Source organism: Pelodiscus sinensis, chromosome 1 (genome assembly GCF_049634645.1).
Source record: "Pelodiscus sinensis isolate JC-2024 chromosome 1, ASM4963464v1, whole genome shotgun sequence".
NCBI lineage: Eukaryota > Metazoa > Chordata > Testudines > Trionychidae > Pelodiscus > Pelodiscus sinensis.
Genome location: NC_134711.1, coordinates 189,489,302 through 189,511,323, shown reverse-complemented (window position 1 = coordinate 189,511,323; position 22,022 = coordinate 189,489,302). Strand labels below are relative to the sequence as shown.

General features: G+C 41.7%; 1 protein-coding gene across 2 annotated transcripts in view; it reads right to left on the bottom strand.

The window, feature by feature from the left end:
- The window catches only part of BACE2 (beta-secretase 2), an 81,082-nt gene extending 59,417 nt beyond the window's left edge, over positions 1–21,665 (bottom strand). The window contains exon 1 of one of the 2 annotated variants that reach the window (XM_075912134.1): positions 21,047–21,665. In XM_075912134.1, coding sequence (XP_075768249.1) covers positions 21,047–21,349 — 303 coding nt within the window. In that variant the 5' untranslated portion in view covers positions 21,350–21,665. The remainder of the gene's footprint in view (positions 1–21,046) is intronic. The other variant, XM_075912127.1, reaches the window with a different exon arrangement.
- Between the last annotated feature and the right edge of the window lie 357 nt (positions 21,666–22,022).

The following is a 22,022-nucleotide window of genomic DNA, read 5'->3' as shown; positions in this document are numbered from 1 at the left end:
GCTCTGTAGAATATTTTTTAAAAGAGTAATGGCTTAACATGAGACTTCCCTCAAATTTCTTCTAGTTCTTTACTGAGCTACTACTGTTTATTAGCAAATGATTAACACACAAATGAAGTTTCTACTGCAGTGAGACAGAAGCAAACTCAGAAATAAGTTCTGCTATAGTATTTCACACTTTCCCCCTCAACTAATCATACATCCCTGGTCCTATTGAAGTCAGCGGATTTCTCTTTGTGGTGATTAAGGTTATTTACAACTTTCCTACAATTATGGACTCTGACAACTGCACAGTGCCTCTGTCCAGTTCATAGATCTGACCCTGAGAAAGCATGTTGTAGGACTTGAACCTAAGTTCCTTCTCTATACAGTACTAGCCTCTTTCCTTTATTATAAGACAATGAGGGTCATATGGACTAGTCAACCTGTCTTGCTACATGGATTGTGCTTTTTTATAGTTTAGCTTAGCTCATTTTTGCTAGTTTAAAAAAAAAAAAATGTTACTGAAACTTCCTAAACTGGCAATAGAAATATGAGCAGATGACTGTGGGATAGATGAACAGTCATTTAGAAAAGAAATATAGGAAATGCATTACATATATTATCATTTTGACAGAGAAGGCAACTACAGTTTAAATAAAATACAATAGTCAGCCAATCAATTGTGGTAACAAAACATCCAGTATTTGTTACTATGCTTTCTCTTATGCCAACCCCTCAAATGTCTATATCTATCCCATATATTTTATTAATATTTTTTAAAATGTTTGGGTGGAAGATGCCTCTACTGACTGTCATGAGTAGAGCTCTATGTGGGTACAAATTGGTATTCACTTTTCCGCAGAGCTCTATTTTCAGGAAATGCAGCTGCTAAAGGAGAAGACTGTGGTGCTGTCACATCCAGGAGCCAGCACCCCCCACTTGCAGCTTGTCCTGGCCAGCTGTGAACCAATGCTGCTCCCAGCCATATCTCCTGTCTGGAACAGTACAACCCTAGTGCTGTGTACAGACAGACACACAGCTAGGAGGAGTTGCTAGTGTGGAGTGCTGGTTCCTGGGAACAACAGCACCACATCCTTCTCATTTGGCCACTGCATTTCCTGGGAGTATAGCCCTACAGACAGAGGAGAAAGTAAAATGATGTGCCATGGTGCTCAGATCCGGCAAGAGCTGGCTGAGCCACAGAAAAGCCAGCAGGGAGCTATTTAAAGAGCTGGCAGAGACTTGGGCTGCAACAGGATAGTATCTGTAAGAAATTTTAAGTTACTTCCCCTGCTGCCTGCATATCAATGGATATCAATTTCTGTCTGAAGGCATCTGTTGTTGTTGGCCTCCGTCGGTCAGTTGACCATGGATGACGTATCCTAGTTCTCGTCTTGGTTCGTGTCGGATTGTCTGGGACAGCGTCGGGGACAGCGTCGTTGGTGGCTGAAAAGGCCAATCCGGGACAGGCATTCTTTGCCGCAGAAGTCGCAGCTGTAGGTGGTTCCCTGGCTGTTGTTGTTGCGTAACTTCCTGCGGGCTCGCTTTTCTTCAGATGCACGCATCATGTTCGTTTCACCTGACTTGAGCTGTGTGGTCAGGGTGCCCCTCCACTTCGGGCGGTCTGCTGCGAGGTCTTCCCAGGACTGCGTGTTTATGTCGATGGCTTTCATGTCCCTCTTCACGACATCTTTAAATCGCAGGTTCGGGCACCCTGTGGTTCTCTTCCCAGATGCCAGTTCCCCGTAGAGGATGTCCTTTGGGATCCTCCCGTCCTCCATGAGGCGTACACGGCCAAGCCAACGCAGGCGACGTTGTCGGAGCATGGTGTACATGCTGGGGAGGCCGGCTCGAGTCAGAACTTCGAGGTTGGAGACTTTGTCTTGCCAGGTAATGCCCAGGATGCGGCGCAGACCTCGTAGATGGAAGGCGTTCAGTCTCCGCTCTTGTCTCGCGTATGTGGTCCATGTCTCGCTCCCGTACAGCAGGGTGCTGATGACGCAAGCGTTGTACACTGCCATTTTTGTTGCGGTTGTCAGCCTGGGGTTGGTCCACACTCGGGTTGTCAGGCGGGCTAAAGTAGAGGCTGCCTTCCCGATCCTCTTGTCGAGCTCAGCGTCAAGGGAGAGATTATCGGTGATGGTGGAGCCAAAGTACGTGAACTGGTGGACGACGTCAAGCTGGTAGTCGTCTACTGTGATGGCTGGTGGAGTGACAGTGTCCTGGCTTAGGACGTTTGTTTTTTTCAAACTGATAGTCAGCCCAAAGTCTTTGCAGGCCATGGAAAAACGGCTCATCAGCGACTGTAGTTCTTCCTGGGTATGTGTGACGACTGCTGCGTCGTCGGCAAATATGTCCCTGATCAGCGTCTCGCGTATCTTCGTCTTGGCTTTGAGGCGAGAGAGATTGAATAGCTTGCCGTCCGATCTGGTGCGGAAGTAGATTCCTTCCGTTGCTGAGCCGAAGGCATGCTTGCACAGATACATAGGTACCTACATGTCCTTCAGTTAATTTCCAGCCATTCTTCCTAAACCTAACATTTGTTTTATTTTTAGAGAGACTTGTGAAGTTTAAACAAACACACACACACAAACTCACCTTATTTTTTTCAAAACATTACAGCAAACCCCTGCGTTACAACAGCCCAAGTTGCGACCCCCCGCACTTATGAGCATTTTTGTAAGTGCAAAAGGGGCCGAAAACCCCTGACTTACGTCCTTGGCCTTCATGGATGTTGGTGCATGACGCCAATCGTAAATGTGTGTTCAAGTTATGACACCCCCGACTTGCGACGCTTCTCCAGGAACTGATCACATTGCAAGATGGGGGCCTCCTATAGACTTCAAGAGTTGAGTTCTCTCTAGCCTTTCAGAAGTCCCTGATCCTGCAAACCTGCACATGCTTAAAATTCACATGCACAAGGAGTCCCATTGATTTCAAAGTTAAAGTTACATATACGTTCAAGCATTTGCAGGATCAAGGCCCCAAATCTGTCACTCTGTGTAGATTTCCTGGTTTGTGGTAGGGAAGTGAAGGGTTAACCTGTTAACTGGCTTACACCTTACCAGCATCCTTACCAGTTGACTGGTGGTGGGCTCAGCCCCACCCAACCACACACCCTTGCCCACAGCACTGCAGACTCAAGCCAGATGGGCTGGAATAGCCCCCCTGCCTGTGGTGCAGTGGGCTCAGCCAGAGCAACCCTTCCCCATAGTCCCAGTGCTGCTCCAGCTCAGCACCCACAATGCTTAACCAGTTAAATACTTCGTTTAACTGAACCACCTAACTGGGATTTTACATCCCTAGTCTAAAGGGTTGCTCAGGAGCATTAGGCCGCTAGCAATTATTTAAAGATAGTGAATTTTGAAAACAAAGAATTCTATTAAAAATGCCTGGGGCAAGCCATACTCTAGGGCTACATCTAGACTGGCATGATTTTCTGCAAATGCTTTTAACGGAAAAGTTCTGTTAAAAGCATTTGCGGAAAAGAGCGTCTAAATTGGCACGGACGCTTTTCCGCAAAAGCACTTTTTGCAGAAAAGCGTCCATGCCAATCTAGACGCGGTTTTGAGCAAGAAAGCCCCGATCACCATTTTCGCCATCGGGGCATTTTTGTGCAAAACAATACCGTGTTGTCTACACTGGCCCTCTTGCGCAAAAGCATTTGTGCAAGAGGGCTTTTGCCTGAACGAGAGCAGCATAGCATTTCCGCAAGAAGCGCTGATTTCAGACAGTAGGAAGTCAGTGTTCTTGTGGAAATTCAAGCGGCCAGTGTAGACAGCTGGCAAGTTTTTCCGCAAAAGCGGAAAAACTTGCCAGTCTAGACACAGCCTAGATGTACTAATAGCAGTGGTATTGCTTTAAAATTGTGATATTATAATTAGAGCTTATTCCTCCTCTTCAGAGCAAATGCCATTTCGTGTCTTAGAAAATTTAGTCTGCATGACCCTCTGTGTGCACAAGAACAGTAGGCTAGTTCTCAAAATGATCAGCAATGTTGGTCTGCATTTTGTAGGCCAAGTATTATCCCTTATTAACCGGGGTACACAAGGAATAGAATTTTAATCTCAGCAGCACTTTTCAAAATGTTGCACAATGTATTTAATAAACTGATATCTGTGGTGTAATAAAAGCATATACAACTTATTTTGAATTCACAGTGCATCAGATGCATATATAAAGATTTTAAAACAAAAAACACAAATGCTCCTTGAAAGTTATGAAAACCTTAAGTCCTTCCCCCACCTTGCTAAATCCAAATTAAAATGTTTACCCTTTAGGGAGATTTTGGGAACTGAAGCACTGGCATTCTGCTCATTACACTATAGCATTTACAAGAAAGGAGATACAAACAGAAGATCATTGGAACCAGCTTTTAGATACTACTGTAGGGGAGAAGTCTCAGCAAGGATGCAAAATGATATTAACATTATTAAGTATTAGATCATTAAGCTTGCTAGCATCTGTACTGATGCTTATGATATATTTTTTACTTTCATACATATGATGCTTGAAGTACCTTGCATACATGCATTTTTATTTTATTACATGAAATATTGAAGCTGACCAAAGCAATTTTAAGAAGCTTCTTCTACCTTATCTCCCAAGCACAAGCAAATATCAGGGAAGATGAACATGGCTTTAGAGTCATAAAATGTTTATTACCTTGAAGTGTGTTTATACAGACTCTGGAAGCCAGCTTCATAACTTCTGTTTTAACGCTGTATATTATTTTCCTTTACACTAGTTTTTGCAGGATGTATATAGTTAGTTTTTGTGTTTTGTACAGAATATTTTTGTGGTATTCTAGACCTTGAGAGAGCACCTTATAGACCCCATATTTCCCATTTATAATATAGTGATATTACATATAGAAGCATGGCATGTGTCAAGGAAAGGTTATTTGCTAAAATGCAGTGTTCCATCTAAATAAATAAATATATATATATATATATAATAAAATTAATGCACATGAAGTTATGAGATTGTGTTGTATTGCTGTCACTAAAACACACTGTAAATTGGAGAATCAGACAGATATTAGCTCCCCAGAGACAACAGCAAGGAAAGTAACCAATGCCTGGATGTGGTGTCCAAACACCATCAACAGGCATGATCAAGCAAGGGAGCTACAATTCAATGACTCATCTGCATAAGGCCACAGCTGGGGAATTGCTCAGCCTTGCCTGGGGACTCAACAACACCCATTAGACATACCTGGATTAGTGTTCTCCAAGTACATGGAGAACAGAACACAGGGGGGAAACCATGCTTTACCTTTTTCCTGCCCCCAATTGGGCTGCAAGCAACAAGTTTGATGAGAAGACTCCAACAAAGGAGACTAGCCTAGGTTTAAGGAACAAACGTGCATATTAAGGATTAGACTATCCAGCGGGGTGAGAGAAACTGCTTAATCTGGATGTTGCCCTGTCTAAGAGGGTTGAGAGTTTAGACTGTGTGTTTATATTTTCTTTTGGTTATCACTTAGAATTACTTTAAAAAAAAATCTTTTGCAGTCAAACTCATTTTACTGTCTATCTTCCCAGGTGAATTTCTATGAAGTATCTGATATCTGCTCAGATTTACAAGGCTGGCATAGATCCACTTTCCATTGATGACCAGTAGAAATGTATCAATTGGTTTACCACTTCATCTTGAGCAGTGAAAGGCAGTGTATTCCTGAGGTACAAGGCTGGGAACTGGAGGAGACTTTGCGGGTGCCTCTCTGTGATTCGCGAGTGGCTCTGGGAGCATTCATGCGATCTAGCAGAGCATGGGGCTCCACATGCTGGTGTGCTGAGTGATCACAGCACCTGGAGGCAGTTTGCTGCTTGTCACTATTAAAGCATTGTGAGAGCCAGCCCAGGCTGGAGAGTGAAGTGGACACAGTGGTCCCACAGTCCTAGGCTGCACACCAGGACTCTGTCACAATTTTATCTGAGCATCTTATTTCAAAATTGTAACTATATGGTGAATGGCAGAGTCTAAAACTAAAAACCATTTGGTCAAAATCAAAAAACAAATGTAGCAGCATTTCAAAGACGATGACAGTCCATCTTTGTGTAAAATGTCAGCTTGATATAAAGAAACTTTATTTCAAGAAGGTAAACCATATTTCACCTTTTAGGCAGAGAACTGATTGTGAAAAGAATGCAGGATGTGTTATCAGAATAATCAGTCTAAGTAAATCTACACAAATAAGACTGGAAATATCTTAGCTATAATGAAATATGTAATTAATCTAAAAAACTTCATTCAGAAGAGCCTCTTGGAAAGTTACATAATGGGAAATGCTTGAAACCTTTTGTTTCTTAAACAATGAAATAGCAAAAACCTTTGCAAAACAGATAACTTGCAAATATGTTAGCAATCATATTTGTTTTTAGCTATATAAACAGTAAAATGCTTTATGTACAAATATAGCAAGGTCATTTGATTCTATAACTGGTTAAAAATGTAAGAAGCCATTTGAGTACAGAGATACTTATATTAATTGGGAAATTAGTATCTGGTAATGCTTAAGCAGCTCCTCACCTAAATCATGAAGGCAAAAAGAACCCCTCCCCGCCCAAAGATTTTTTTTAAAACCAGAGAGAGAGAGAGAGAGAGAGAGAGAGAGACACACACACACACACACACACACACACAATACAATCATTAAAGATTAAACAGTCAAAAAAGAAAGTATAAGAATTCAATTTTAAAGAAGATTATTTTGAGAGCTGACTTTAATAAATAGAACAAAAGCGACTGGACTTATTTGAAACAGAATTTTGATTCCTACTAAACCCTGAAGGAACTGAAGGGATTTTTTAAGAGAACTGACTGAAGAGAAATAATTAATAGTTAACTTTAAATGTTATTTAATGCTTTGCCACCACAAGAACAAAAGGTAACTGAAGAAATATTGCATATCCATTAGGCAGACTGCATATTCAGGGGCTGAAGTGTCATCAATGAAGCCATCTCCAAAGGCTTGAAGCCAATGAAAAAGCAACAGCCGCTAGCTTTGAATTTAAATCAGCTGGAAAAGTTGCTCATAATTTCATAGAAACAGAAGGAAAAGAATGTTTTATGTATAACTCTGAAGTGAGCATCCCTCACACAAACTGTCTACTACGCTTCTTACGCAGCAAGCATTTTACAATTCCTGTCCATCTCTATAAGCAATCTGCCACAGACAGATGAGGGACAGTTTGGAGAAGGAAAAGAGCAGACACAGAAAGAATTTACCCAAAGCATGTCACTGCTAAACTTCAACATAACTATCACTAATCTAATAGGACATTCAAAGGGATTAGATTTATATTCATATTGTGATTTTATTGGGATACCGAAATACTCTTGCAACTTAAACAGTTCTTCCAGTTTAAATAAATCAATCAATCACCAGGAATGCCTGGGTTAATCATCTGCAGGTGGGGACTAAACCTCAGAAAAAAAAAAAAAAAAAAAAAATAGTGGGATTTAAAGATGCCTACAAAGATTAATTGGCCCATGTAAAAATATATCCTTAAAATGTCTGTTGAAATAACTAGACTTCAGTATTTATTTACTTCAATTTCATAGGATATAGTTAAGATTATTTACTTTGCCCAATTATAAAATAGTCTAACTTATTAACAAGCAACTAGATCAACTTGCCCTTAAAGGAACTGTTTTGCCCTTACATATATGTAACATGCTATTCAATTTTAGTCTGTATCAGCATTTTTTAATTTTGATCTTTCCTGAGTTGATACAAGAAAAATATTTGGGAAGAGCTGGCCTACCACTTTTTATTTCACTGAACTAAATATTTTTGGTAAACTTTAAAAAAATAAAATTGCTTGGGATCCAGCACTTCAAAATTGTCCCTTTTAAAATCAACACTAGTCACTAGAAATACCACAACCTCATTGCCTTAAATTAGGCCCTCTGTACACTGGCAAAATTCATAGCCATAGCTCAGCGCAGTGGTCTCAGTAATCACAGTGGAAGATGGTGCAGGGTAGACAACAATCAGATACCTTGGTGATTAAAATAATATAATCCAACAAAATAATATAGTGAGGGCTCAAGCTTTTATCAGCCTGATGTTTTGAGAGGTAATTATAAATGCCACTGTATCTTTGGCAGCCACTTTTTGAGCCTAAACAGAACTATTTTAAGCCCATGTGACTGTCCAAGAGAGTAAGGGCTACTTACCTGTGCAAGGTTTGGCAGTACTGGTCCTCTAAATTTTGAGCATCTTGGAGAAAAACCTGCTTCTTTGCATGACAAGTGCCTAGCACTTTGTAGGGGCACAGGTCCTGCAGGCTAAGGCCCGGATGCAGACTTAATACACAGGTATTAGAGAAGTAGGATGGTCCAGCATCATGGTATTTGTTCTCATCATCTACTCTACAGAAAGTGGCAAAATTCTGAAAGTAGCAACTAATAGGGTATGTCTACACTGCATTCCTCTTTCATGATAGGAATGCAAATGCATCTGAGCAAAATCGCAAATGAAGCGCGGATTTGAATTTCCCACATTTCATTTCAATAATCACGTCCAGCCGCTATTTTGAAATACCATATTGAGATGAAAACTCTGTGTAGACGTGGTTATTTTGAAAGGAAAAAAAAAACCCTTCAAAATAACCCTTACTCCTTATAAAATGAGGCTTAAGGGTTATTTTGAAAGAAGGGGTTTTTCCTCAAAATAAAAAACGCTGTGTAGACACAGTTCTCAAAATAGGATATTTTGAAATAGTGGCTGGACGCAATTACACAAATGAAGCACGGGAAATTCAAATCCACGCTTCATTTGCAATTTCGCTCGGTTGCATTTGCCTTCCTCTCTTGAAAGAGGAATACAGTGTAGACATACCAATACAGAGTTGTCAACTCTTACAGTTTCACTGCAAGCCTTGTGATATTTGATGCTTGCTTAAATCCCCAGTTCCCAGACTAATGCAGTTTGGTTTGATTCTTAGCTTTCACTTAATTAAAAAACAAAAACAAAAAGACGTCTAGCCCTCAGGCTTGTGGTGAAAAAGCTTGAATTTGTGACCTGAGAAGCAGCTCAAACACACATGATGATTTTTTAAAAAGTGCTAACATTTAAAAAAAAAAATCACAAGATTAAAAACCATCTGCTTTGAATGCTTGCTGTTGGCAATACTGCACCTACCCAGCCCAATCCTATATCCCTTGCTCCCCCATAACCTCCCCAGAAATCAGTGGCAGCTAGGTGTAAAGGGATGCCACAGCAATCATACTTTGTGTCACTAAATAATTACATACCACATCCAAGCTTACATTTATGTTTTACTACCAGTCTGGTATCATACAAGAAACTAAAATTACTCAGGCTAAAACTGTCCTTTAAAAAAAAAAAAAGAATATGAGAGAGAGAGAGGTAGTCTGTGATTGTGGATATATTCAGAAGAGTTAGGGTTGCCAGATGGTTTAACAAAAAATACCAAACACCCTGGCCACCCACCAAAAAAAAAGGGGGGGAGGGGGGAAGGGGAGCCAAAGTTGTTAAGCAAAAGTTACACCATTCCCTCAAGTTTGGGGCCACACACTAGCCACCAATGCACCCACCCCTCCCCCTTAGCCAGGCCCCCCGCAGTGTCCCCCATCCCAATGCACTCACTCCTGCCTCAGAGCCAGGCTACTCTCCCCTCATCCCAGCTCCCGGCCTCTGCTGATCACGTGGGCCTGAGCACCATGTGCTCCACTCCCACCCCAGCCTGGCGCCTCCCTAGCTTGATGCCCAGCAACTTCCCTCTCATGCCCCCTATGCTAGACTCTGCCGCGCTCCTCACTCCCCGCCTCTGCCAGACGTGGCAGGGGAAAATTGTCCCTGACAGCCTTCCGTCCCAGGGAAACAGGAAATATTGGACACTGCACATCTCCAGTATTTCCTAGTTTTTTTTAAAACCGGGCAGAGCCCGCAAATACCAGACTGTCCGGGTGAAAGCTGGACACCTGGCAACCCTAAAGAGAGGGAATATATTAAAAATCAAGATCCACAAGCTTACATATAAGAAGTGCATTACACCAACTAAACTATTCTGATTAGAAATCTCATGGTTTTCCTCTCCAAAATTAGCTTCTAACTTAATTTGTCAAGTTGCAGTCACCTTTCTTTAGCTCCATTATTCATTAGAATCACTGAGGATCTGCTATATGAAAAAACTTGTGTTCAATTCATACCTATTGTCTACTTAGCTTCAAAAGGCATACCATGTAACAAAAGTTCATGTCACAATGGGGGAGGAGGGAATCAACCATTATAATCCTGACATCACAAAGATCCAAATAGTTTGAGACGGGGGAGAGAGGCTGATTTTATCTTCACAATACCCTCATATTATAAATAGGTCTGAGAGAAATGGATTTTTTTAAATCATTTCAGCAGATAATATTGATGTTTATTTTTACGCATTTTTTATTTGTTTATATTTTCACAGTTCTAGGAAACTATGGGTGGCAGTAGTCAAACGTAATGAGAGCAGATTCAAACAGCTGAGCGTTTATAAACTCTAAAACACAGATTGTATATTTTGAAATGTGATACTAAGTAAATATCCTTAAATCAACAAATTTCTCTTTTCCTATTCATGTTAGCCCATTTATAATAAAGACTAATTCAAAAATCTAAACAACTGAATTTTGACATACATTCTCAAGCACTATTTTTCTTATTTTGCCCATCTATACATTTCAGTTGCTATCAACAAATATATTTTAATGAGTTTGCTTGTATTCAGTGAAATAGAAGTTTACTGATGGTAGCTGATGAAAACCTAATCCTTTCAAGCCTACCTATAACAGAGCATAGACATTTTTAATGATTGTGGGGGCCAAACTAATCCCTATTGGTAGGAGGATGGTGGGGAACGTCCTTAAAAGGGGGGGGGAGGGTGTCACATGAAACCTTTTGCTTTTGGTCATGTGTCCATCTTGCCCTGAGAGTGTTGCCTTTAGAGGCATGGCTAATGGGAGTCAGGGTGTGTGACTAATGGGAGTCAAAGTGTACATTTTAAAAACATTCTTTGGGTGCACACCCTAATGAATTGTGCTGCGCACGCCTATGTTCCCTGGGCCACTTCCCGAAGCGATCCCTCTCAGTTCCTATCCTCTGGTGCCTGAATAAGTCTGTCCTGATCCTCCATGGCACAATGCCTTGCTCATAGTACTCAGCTTGCACCCAGTAGGTCTTCTCACTCTCGGATCTTGCCCTTGAGGGGGAGGCCTTATAAACAAGCCCCAGCAGGACTTTATGGGGCTGCAGGTGCTCCAATTAGCTTGGCCCTGTTTACTCAGGGAAGAGGAAACTGTTCACCCACAGCCCAGCATACTTGCCCTCCATTAGCATGCACCAAACCAGCTAGTCTGGGTCTGTCACAATATGTATATCAAAAAATCCCACAAAACCAAAAACAAAACAAAACCTCATATTTTTATTTTATTACCTGACTTGTTTATTGAAGAAAAAAATATTTACTTTAATGTAGAGCCAACCATAAATGGCAAAATGGCTAGCTTCTCTTGTAGCTTATATATGTCCATTATAATTCTTCATTACAAGGGAAGATGAATGACTTCTCCAGAACCTAGCTTTATTTTCAGGTACTGTAAATGGTTAAATTTGCAGGGCTGGAAATCAGACAATTATCTTTTGACTCGCAAACTGAAGAAGTTTGATATGAAAGTCACTGCAACATAATGTAATTCACAGGACATGTTTACAGTTCCCCTTCGACTCTTCAGCCTGTGTGTGAAACAATTATTCTCAGTTCAGGTAAAGACTTACAATCTATTCTGTGATCACAGCAGCTCTTCAAGTTTCAGTCTCCATCAGTTTGCTTAGTGAGATGGCAAATCCTGCTTCCTATAACTTCCTTCCAAACAGTACACTAAGGTGTGCCACTCGATAATACTTCTAGAAAATGATGACCTATGCAGTGAGTCACTAATCAGAAACAGGAACCGTAGGCTAATACAGCTCTCAACAGAGCCAGAACATGTAGGTTTAATAGGGTTCTCAAATTTGGGATATGAAGTCTATGAAAACTAGAATATACATAAAAAGAATTGTTACATTTAATCATTTCTCTCACCTCTACCCTACTAGTACTAACCTTGTCACATGTAACCTGCAGCGCAAGCAGATTACTCAATCAAGGAAAGAGAGCCAAATATCAAGGCACAACAGTTTGGAAAACATGGTTAACCGAGTAGCTATTTCTTTGAGTCAGGTGAATAGTAAGACAGGTTGGGCCTCCCGGCATTCCACCTGAAGTGCTGATAATACCACTGAGGCCATCTTTTCTGCTCACCAAGGCACCCTTTAATTCTGTCTTGCTCCACCAGCATATGTACAAGTAGCGCCATACCCAAATTCAGGAGACAGACACTGAGATCAGCTCTTCCACAGCACCCAGATGTCTGCCTCCCTTGGAGTACAAACCCAAATTATATGAAATTTGCCTCCTCTTTCAATGTGGATTAAGGTATGCACAACAACTTCCTTCCCTTCCCTCCCTTCCCCTCCTCTAGGCTAGAAATTATATAAACTGGGTTATATTATAAACCAGAAATAAGATTTAACAACTAAGAAAAAGTGTATTTTAAATAGTCACAGAGGTAGCAAACAGAACAAAGCAGATTACTGTGAAAACAAAGCACACAATCTAAGGTAGATTCACTAAAGAAACTGGTTACAAATAATAATTCCTCACTAGAGATACTATTTTAGGTAGAGTCCTTCACAAGCCAGGGATGTCTTTCTAGCCTGGCTCCATTATTCTGTATTCTCCCCCCACTCTCATTCCAATCCTTTTGTTAAAAAGTTATATTTTAAACAACTGTAACTGCTAAAAATCCTAGAAGTTACATATGCTGCATGCTCTGGATTATAAAGCTTTTATATAAATTTTATACTACAATTTAAACCACCAAAATACTTAGCATATTTCTTTAAACAATGGTGTAAATCTGATCACTAAAACATGTTAGTTTACAGTTCAGTGCAGCATTTTATGATGCCTAAAAAAGTTTAATTTTTTAGATAAGTTGATTTAGGAAATAGTGCATAATACTCATGTGTCTGCAGATACATTTTTTAAACTAAATTGTAAATGTTACACAAATGTGAAACATTTGCAATTTCAGCAGTCTGAGTTGCCAGCTATCCTTAAACTTTTTTTTTTAATTTTCAAATTTTATTAACTCCAACTGACAAGTCCTCAGAACACTAAATGTACAATGTTCTTAAAACTTCTACAACTAGCTTGCATCTTCCCCACACCCACTCATTTTAAGGCAGATCTGGTTAAAAGTTACCAAAAAAAGCTAATACTGACTGCAATCAGAGTGCACTTAATTTTGGAGTAAGGCCCCCTGAAAAACAAGTACAGGATAGGGTTCCTTTGGGAAAGCTGAGTTATGCTGAAGTAAAATAGGTTATGTCTCGACTTCAGGCTTCTTTCCGAAGAACCTTGTCCAGAAGAGATCTGAAAAAACTTCTTCTGAAAGTGTCCACACTGCCAAAACACATCGAAAAAGCGATCTGCTTTTTCGAAAGCTAGCATCCATTCAGTCTGGACACACTCTCGCATGTAAGCTGTGATTACTATGGACAGAATGGCCCCCAGAACACCTGTGCTTTTTCCTCTTTACTCTTCTTGCGAAAGAACTCTCTCTCTCCCCCGTCCACACATGCCTTTTTCCAAAAGAGCTCTTTTGGAGAAAGGCTTCTTCGTAGAAAGAGGTTTACCAGTGTCAGAAAAACCCTTCTGTTCTTTCGATTTTATTTTGAAAGAACGCAACTGCAGCGTGGATGTAATTGAAGTTTTTTTGGAAAAACGGCTGTTTTTCTGAAAAAAAAAAAACCCCCTCTGTAGTGTAGACATACTCCTAGGAAATAGACTATGGCATCACTATGGTCTGTGACCATAATGAGGTCTGGTCATTATGCAATATAAAATAAAAAGCATGTATTATGTAATATAAAATAAGAAAATCACATTCAGTGGCAACTGGCAACTCCAGATTTCTCTACTGCAGCTTTCTGTATTATATAATTGGACAATTCTAAACCTAGTAAGCTAATTAACTAAGCCATAAGTATTAACTAGAAGGTAAGTTTAGCAACATCCAATACAGCAAACCACTGTGAAATTTACTTATCAAACACTTGTACTAAAAGTCATAGTCTTGAAGAATGATCCATTGCAAAGTTGACCCACGTGGTTTTTCAGACATATCCACATCTTCATCCATACATATAATTTTCCCCAAATAAGCAAAAGTGGCGAGGAGTCCTGTGGCACCTTATAGACTAACCGAAGTGCTGGAGCATAAGCTTTCGTGGGCAAAGACCCACTTCGTCAGATGCATGCATGCATCTGACGAAGTGGGTCTTTGTCCACGAAAGCTTATGCTCCAGCACTTCGGTTAGTCTATAAGGTGCCACAGGACTCCTCGCCGCTTTTGAAGATTCAGACTAACACGGCTACCCCTCTGATACTTGACTCCAAATAAGCAGTTTTCCTTATGATGTTTCATTCTTGCAGCTAGCCCCTACATCTTCTTCTTGCACGGCTTACATTTGATAAATTTTGCTTTTACATCCAGAGAACAAATTTCTTCAAAAATATTCCCAGTTAGGGTCTCTTTCACACCTAGAAGCCATGATAGTTTTTCTGTAGCAGAAGTATAGGTGAATATAAGAAGGGGTGTGTGTGTACTGAATAAGGTTTTCCTTTTTTCTTTACAGTGCACTCCACTGTTCTTTTCTATACCGCCTCAGTCCCTTCTTATATATAGGTTGTACCTCCCTAAATTGGAACTCTGTGGTCCAGCAAAATCCATGCCAGACTACAGATGATCCTGGACCAGAGAGCTAAGTAGCGGTGGAGGGGGATTGCAGACGGGGGTTGATGCACCCTGCAGGTAGGAGCCCCGTGATGGAGAAGAGGCAGGCAGCAGGGCAGACAAATATCATCCCTCATTGGCAAAGGTGAGCATCCACAGTTAAAACAGTCACTAAAGGAGCAAAAGCTTATCGGTTAATGCGATATACTACATGCATTCCTCCCCACCCCCACTCCCCTCGCCTACATCTGGGTCAGTAAATTTTATAACAGGATGTCCAGCAGCCCGTCTCAGTCCTGGATTGAGAAGCCAGACCCAGGATACAGATGTTAAATAGTGACTAAATGACTAATCGAATAGTTGATAGGGCGATTCCGCCTTTGAAGAGTTGCAGCAACAGCTCTACACCTCAAAGGTGAGAGCTGATCCCGGGCTCCACAAGGCGCTGCCAGTTTGGAACACCGTGTGCAGCCTGGGGACACCCCAGCTGGCCTCAGGCTGCACCTGGTATTTCAAAGCAGCACCGCTACATGGAGCCCGGGGGTCTGGCCCCAAGCTTCAAGCAGCACTCTGGCTCTGAAGTACCTCCCTTTCTCTTCCTCCCTCGCCCCTGCCTCTTTCCGATAGAGGCAGCAAGGAGGGGAGAGGGAAGTGACTAGTTGACTAGCCTGTTGACTATTCGATAAGCATTTGCTTATCAGATAGTCCATTAGTCCTTCACATCCCTAGTTCAGGACCTACCCCTGCTGCATTTTCTAGATGTTACCATGAGGAGAAGACACACGCTGAAATGACAACTGCTTATTCAAACAAAAACGCAATATGGAGCCAAAGCATTTGTAACAAGGTTCTTATTTCACTATCATACTTTTTAGACTTTTTCTATTTTGCTGTCAATGGGCTATGCCATTCCTCAAGTCAGCATATATGATGGCACAGCCTAGATAACCTTCCACATATACTGTACATAAAGCATGTATGACACTTCTCATTTCACTGATCTGAATGCCATCTCACACTTACTAGTTTATAATGCTGCAATGCATCAGTATACAGGGATTTTGTACCAACAGATACTAGAATTCAACTCTGGAAATATCCTATTTATTGAATACAGTATTGAAAATTCTGAAGAGAAGCTAGTCTAGGAGGTCAAAAACCTCACCTCTGAAATTAAAAAAATTCTGACATCTGCAATTGCTTTAGAGCCCTAAATAAACACCATTGTTCTGAGTCCAAAATTGTGCTGACAGAGGCAGCCTTCAAATTACCTCCTGCTGGCCCCATACTGTATTTATGAAGTACAATTCTATTGCTAGTGCTATTTAAATTATTGTACCATTGAACAATCTTTCAGATTGTGTTTTGGCATTTCACCCTTTCAATAAAAAACAAGAAGTGTCCTTTACATAGTTAGTATCCCATCCTCCTCAATTAGAGAAGTAAACAGTGTTCCCAGCTATGAAAGCTACTGTTGAGATGAGAACAAGGAATGAAGATTTGAGGTGCAGAAGAAAGTGCTTATATCCTGCCTCCACACATGACTAACAGATTATACGCTTAAATACTTCCTGAGGTTCTGAAATGTTGATCTGCAGACTGCTCACACAGGTAAATCCATGAACAAATATCAAAAGGAATTATCTGGAAGATATCTGTCAAAAAGGATCAGATTATTTTCCTCCACCCCTTCAAATGGCAGAACCTAGCCTTTAATGAGAATAGGCTTGTATTCAAGCCCATCTTCTTCAAAATTCACTAAACTTTTTTTTTTTTTTTAAAGTACTGTATTTGATAATGGATACAATGAACAAAAGTGTTACAGTCAAGTAGTTTAGCCTCAAATATGGGTTAATTTGTGTATTATTTAAAGGGGAAGGGGAAAGGTTACTAAATATGATTGCAATATGAATCTCATTTTAAATAATAAAAAAATGCAGTTGACACCAATATGTGATTTAAACTTTTTGAACACACACAAGCCACACACAACATCAGTTTGTTCTAATGTATGAAAAAAAAAAAAAGAGATAGCAAGTTATGTTCTATTTTACTAACAGGTTAATTGCAGTGTTCTTAAATTGTCAGAGGCTGAGAATGGGTGACAGGGGAGGGATCACTTGACGATATCTGTGATGTTTATTCCCTCTGGGGGACTTGGCATTGGTCACTGTTGGAGACCGAATACTGCGCTAGATGGACCTTTGGTCTGACTCAGTATGGCCATTCTTATGTTCTTAAAGTGCTTTCGGGGATGACCCACCACTCCACAATAAAGTAATGTTGCACTGCAATAGCAGCATTCCTCGGAGCTCCTATTGCTAACCCAAAACAACAAAAGAGAGTCAGCCTACAAAAATAAAATAAAAAAGCATGAGATTTTTAAAATCATGAAACTTTAGAAATATGTTTGTAATTCCTTCTCACTTTCTAGTTTTTGAGCCTTTAAGTGTCATGTTTTCAATCTTCTATCACAACCAGGAGGGCTAGAAACTTTAAAAAATAAGGCTAGAGTCTCATGAAATAACATGACTCCAGGAATTGGGGATTTAAGAAAAACAACATTTTGTAAGTCTCACGATGAAAATGCAAAAGCTGGCAATACTACAAAACACTTTTTACAGACTATCATTTCTCACAGCACTCTTACAAAAGATATGCAAAAACGACTATCAAGTAAGAGATCATTCCCAAAAGACGCCAATACCGATGAAAGTTGTGGGTTTTTCTAACCTTTGAAACCATCAAGCCATACATTTGGTTTTTTTTTTTTTTTAAATAGCTGGACAGTGATAGACGGACTATCTCCAGGTAATTTTATGGGAATAAAAATTCATATTTTGTGATGAAGCCAGTCCCAATAATCACTTTATCCTTAAAACTTCCTAAATGCCAGTTTATAGGTCAAATTTGTGCTGACCCTCTGAGCAGAACAAACTGTCATTACAAAAGCTGCTTTCATGCTTAGCATTAATAATTGAACTGAACTGAGTGCGTAAGACAGACACTTAGTCACTAGAACAAAAATCAAGTTGCACAATAGTTTTGATGGCAAGTGATCAGAATTCAACTGCATTATGCTAGCTATTCAGAGGAATATAGTTCTTCCACCCAGGCTTCTGCATTGAAGTTACAAGGGAAATATTTATAGAGTTTTGATATAGACACAATTTGGGAACACAGGGAATGACTGAAAAGCAGGATGGGTGTAATCTGATGACATTGCTAGGAATGCTCCAGATATACCACATTTTCCCCAGATTCCTCTATTGAGTGTATTTCAAAAGTTAAGCTTCTGATTGTTTGTCAAATGTTGTGGGAAGGGGAAAATTAGGCAATGCTTTAGTAAAAATACATTTAATTCCACTTATTGAAGTTCTTATAAATTTCCATTCTAAGGCTGGCCAAAATACAATACAATACAGAGTGAAATAATTTAAATTTGTTTGCAGATTATTTAAAGAAATTAAAAAAAGTTAGAAGAGTGCAGTCAATGTATTCTTGCCAACACATATTTCAATCTTTAGACTTGGAATAGCAGGCAGCCATAAAGTACACCTTTCACCAGAAATAGGACACACAGCAAATCCATGGAATAAAAGACTTGTGTCTAATCACATTCTTCAAAACACTATGACATTTTTATCTTTCAAATAATTCTTAGAGAATGTATGTGCACTTTAATCTATTGGTAATAGAATGGGGAGGACTGGCAGAGAAACTGGAGTGCTGATATGTCTAGGATACTGTGCTATAAATCTTCTTTCGTAAAGGCTGGAAGAGGAAGAGAGGTACTTCTCTTTAGTTGCTTAGCAGTTTATACTATTCACTGTGAATTACACTTACATCAGATATAAGTTTGTGATTTCAGAGTCAAGCAGAGAAGGAGGTGTGCAAAGCACCTAATTTAAAACACACCCAAAATAAGTTTTAACTGTAAAAGTCTTGATCTTGCAAATATTTAAGGATATGTAGAACTTTACTTATAAACATCAATGGGACGTTTCAATGTTTTGCTCTGCGAAGACTCAATATAGCTTACAGAAAATTAAACCCTAAATCTAGTTTCAGGTGTAAAATGATGAACAGATGTTAAGAGGATCAGTTTTAATTGTACTGGTAATACACCTAATAGTTAATATAAAGTACTATCACTTATAGGTAAAGAATTGGGGGTACAACATTGAAACGAAGAACCTTTCTTAGCAATATACCCAAAAGTCTACATGAATCTCTATAATTTTGTTTTTCTATTTCAGAACCACTAAAAGTATAGAGGTAGGAGATACTAATATTCTGTTTCCTTTTTCTAACATACAGTTGTGTTGTAGTTCAAAGCCCATAGGATCAGAGTACTGATAGGATCAATTCTGATATCCTGAATCTCACAGAAGCAAGTATTGCACATCACAGCCTAGTGGGGGAAAAAACAGATACCTGGACAGCTTTTCAACATGGAGGAAAAGTTACCCTTTGGGTCAAGAAGAATTAAGTAACACCCTGATGAATCAGATCTGCTTAGGTCTCATAACATATATTCATCATAAAACTATCCAGTCCTCTCTGAATCCAGGTACTACTCTATGACCTACTGTAAGGCATTTCAATTAGTCAGAATGACAATTAGACCAATCCTCCTCTTCTATCAAAGCAGAAAAAAATTGTACACCACTCCAGAAGCAGCTTATTAGCTGAACATTTCCTTTTTTACTAAGTGTTTGTATGAATAACTTTTCCTTACGTTAAGAAGTCAGAATGGAAAAAAAAAGTATTTTCACGTATATAGGGTTCCTTCATTCACTTAAATATCATTAAAAGAGTCTGAGTACTGGGGGGGGGGGGGGGGGGAAAAAGAGGGAAAGCAAAACTGACACAAAGGCCTAAGGGCATTTAGAAAATTAATCCTTCTCAGCTGACAAGTCATCCCCACCAACAATCCACCAAAGCTTCACATGGGATCCCATGACATAGATGAAAGAAATTATTTCCAACGTTTTAAAGACTTGGTTGTCAAGGAGAGAGGCGGAGAAATAAGTCTCTCCACAGGAAGTGCATTCTTTAACTATTAGAAATGCACAGGTTACATTTGAAATAAAAATAAGATGTTTAAAAATCTTTGCATTATTGTAGCATTTAATGTAGTAAGAGTGGTTGATTAATCTGGAAGGGATGGGGGAGGGGGAGGGGAATATCTGACATTCAGCCTAGCCTACCACAGCTCAAGGCTGACTTCAAAAATAAGATAAGGTATGGTAAATGCAATATTTTTGACTGACAGAGCAACTCGTTTCAAATCAAATTGCTATCAAACAGGTTGAAATAAAGGGACTGGCTCCCCAGGATTTCTGTAAAATTACTGTGCCTGGGGACATTCATTTTTTATGCAAAGTGCCAATGAATAGAAATGCTACCTCCACAAAAGTTGCAAGCTGTATATAACTGTACATAGCACCAGCCCTAAACAATTGGTTTCCTTTGTTTTTTGGGGGGGGCAAACAAACAATACTGTCTGGCAATTAAAAGGCAACTGGGGAGGGGGACGTGGGAGGAAAGGAAAAGGAGGCAGAGAGTCCAGTCCTTGCAACACTTTGCCCTCATTGCTCACATGTGTAACAATCACATCTAATTCACTAATACGTTTACGACATTTAGGATCTTCCCACTGTTATATATAAAAAGTCACTCCTGGCTTCACTGTCTTTTCTTTTTGTAGATAAAGAAAAGACAGCGAAGCCAGGAGTGACTTTTCCTATTCTCCAGAAGCAATCAAAGGCACTCGTCACAGTCTCCAGTTTTCCACAGTCCACTGGAAGGGTCTCTTGTGTCCCTTCAGTGGGTGATGCGTGTGTCCTTCTGACTAGTGCTTTTAAGCTGCGCTCAGGCTCACTTCACCTGCGAGCGGTGGCTCCTGCGGCTTCATTAAGGGTCGTGGCAGTTCGGCTGAAGGAGGGCACTGCTCATGGAAGACGCCCTGTCCCCTGCAGCAGGGGCAGCTAAGCTGACCCCCTCCCCCGGCCTGATCCCACTCCCCCGGGAGCGGGAGGAAAATGGGGAAAGCGTCTCAGGATGAAGAGTGGCCAGCACGAGAAGAAAGTTTAAAAGCATCCCATGTTCCCCAGCTGCCCCCCAGCACAGCCAGCCTCCCCCCCCCCCCCACGAAAGAGCCTGCCATCGCCCTGCCCCGCGAGCCCCATCCCCGGGGTCGCCTCACCTTCTGCGGCGGGGTCCCGAGCAGCATCTCCAGGTAGTAGCCCCGGCCGGAGTCCCCCTGCAGATTCTCCACCATGGCCAAGAAGCTGACGGCGCCCCCGGGCTGCGAGGCCAGGGCCAAGCCGTCCGCTTCGCCGGGGGACGCCGGCGGGCGGCTGCTGCCCGGGACTGGAGGGGAGCCGCTGGGGGCGGCCGGCGGAGACACCCGGAGGGGGAAGGAGAAGGAGCGAGCCCGGCAGAGCCCGGCAGCGCCAGCCAGGAGCAGGAGCAGGAGCAGGCAGGGAGCCGCGGGCAGCGCGCCCATCCCGGCGGCAGCGGGACAGTCGGGGGCTCAGGCAGGAGGAAGCGGCCGCCTGACCACTGGGCTGGAGCAGCCGGGAAGGAGGAGGGCGGCTCCGGCTTCCCCACGCCCCGGCTTCATCTCGCACCCTCCAGCCCGGCTCCTCCTCGCACGCTCCCCGCCGGGGGCTACCCAAGACTTTGCGCTGCCCTCAAGAACAGGCGCCAAGAACCTGCCCCGCCAGGCGCCGGCCCACGGATGTGACGGGGTCGCCGCGGCCAGCAGGGGAAAAAAGTTTCGCCGAGGCCTTAAAGGGGCGAGGGGAGGGGAGCAAACGCCGCCCACGCCCAGCAGGGCGGAGCCCGGCCGGGGGAAGTTTGTCCCCGCTGCCCTGCGCCGGGCCGTGTTTACACTGGGAAAGGGGAAGGGCCGGTTCCAAAGTCCCCCCCCGCGCGCGGTTCGCTCGCCTGCAGCCAGGCGCTGGAAGGGAAAGCGCCAGCCGGGCCGGCTTCTGCAAATGAGCTTGTGCGCGAGCATGGCACTGAGTCTCTGCTCTTCATTACAGGGGCGGGCAGAACCAGAGGAAGGCAGAACCTCGCACCCGGAGGGACACTGAGCGCCGCCAGCGCTTGATCTTCTACCTACCTCCCGTGGACACGGTTTTCCATGCCGTGGGGGCGTCCGTTGTTATCCATTT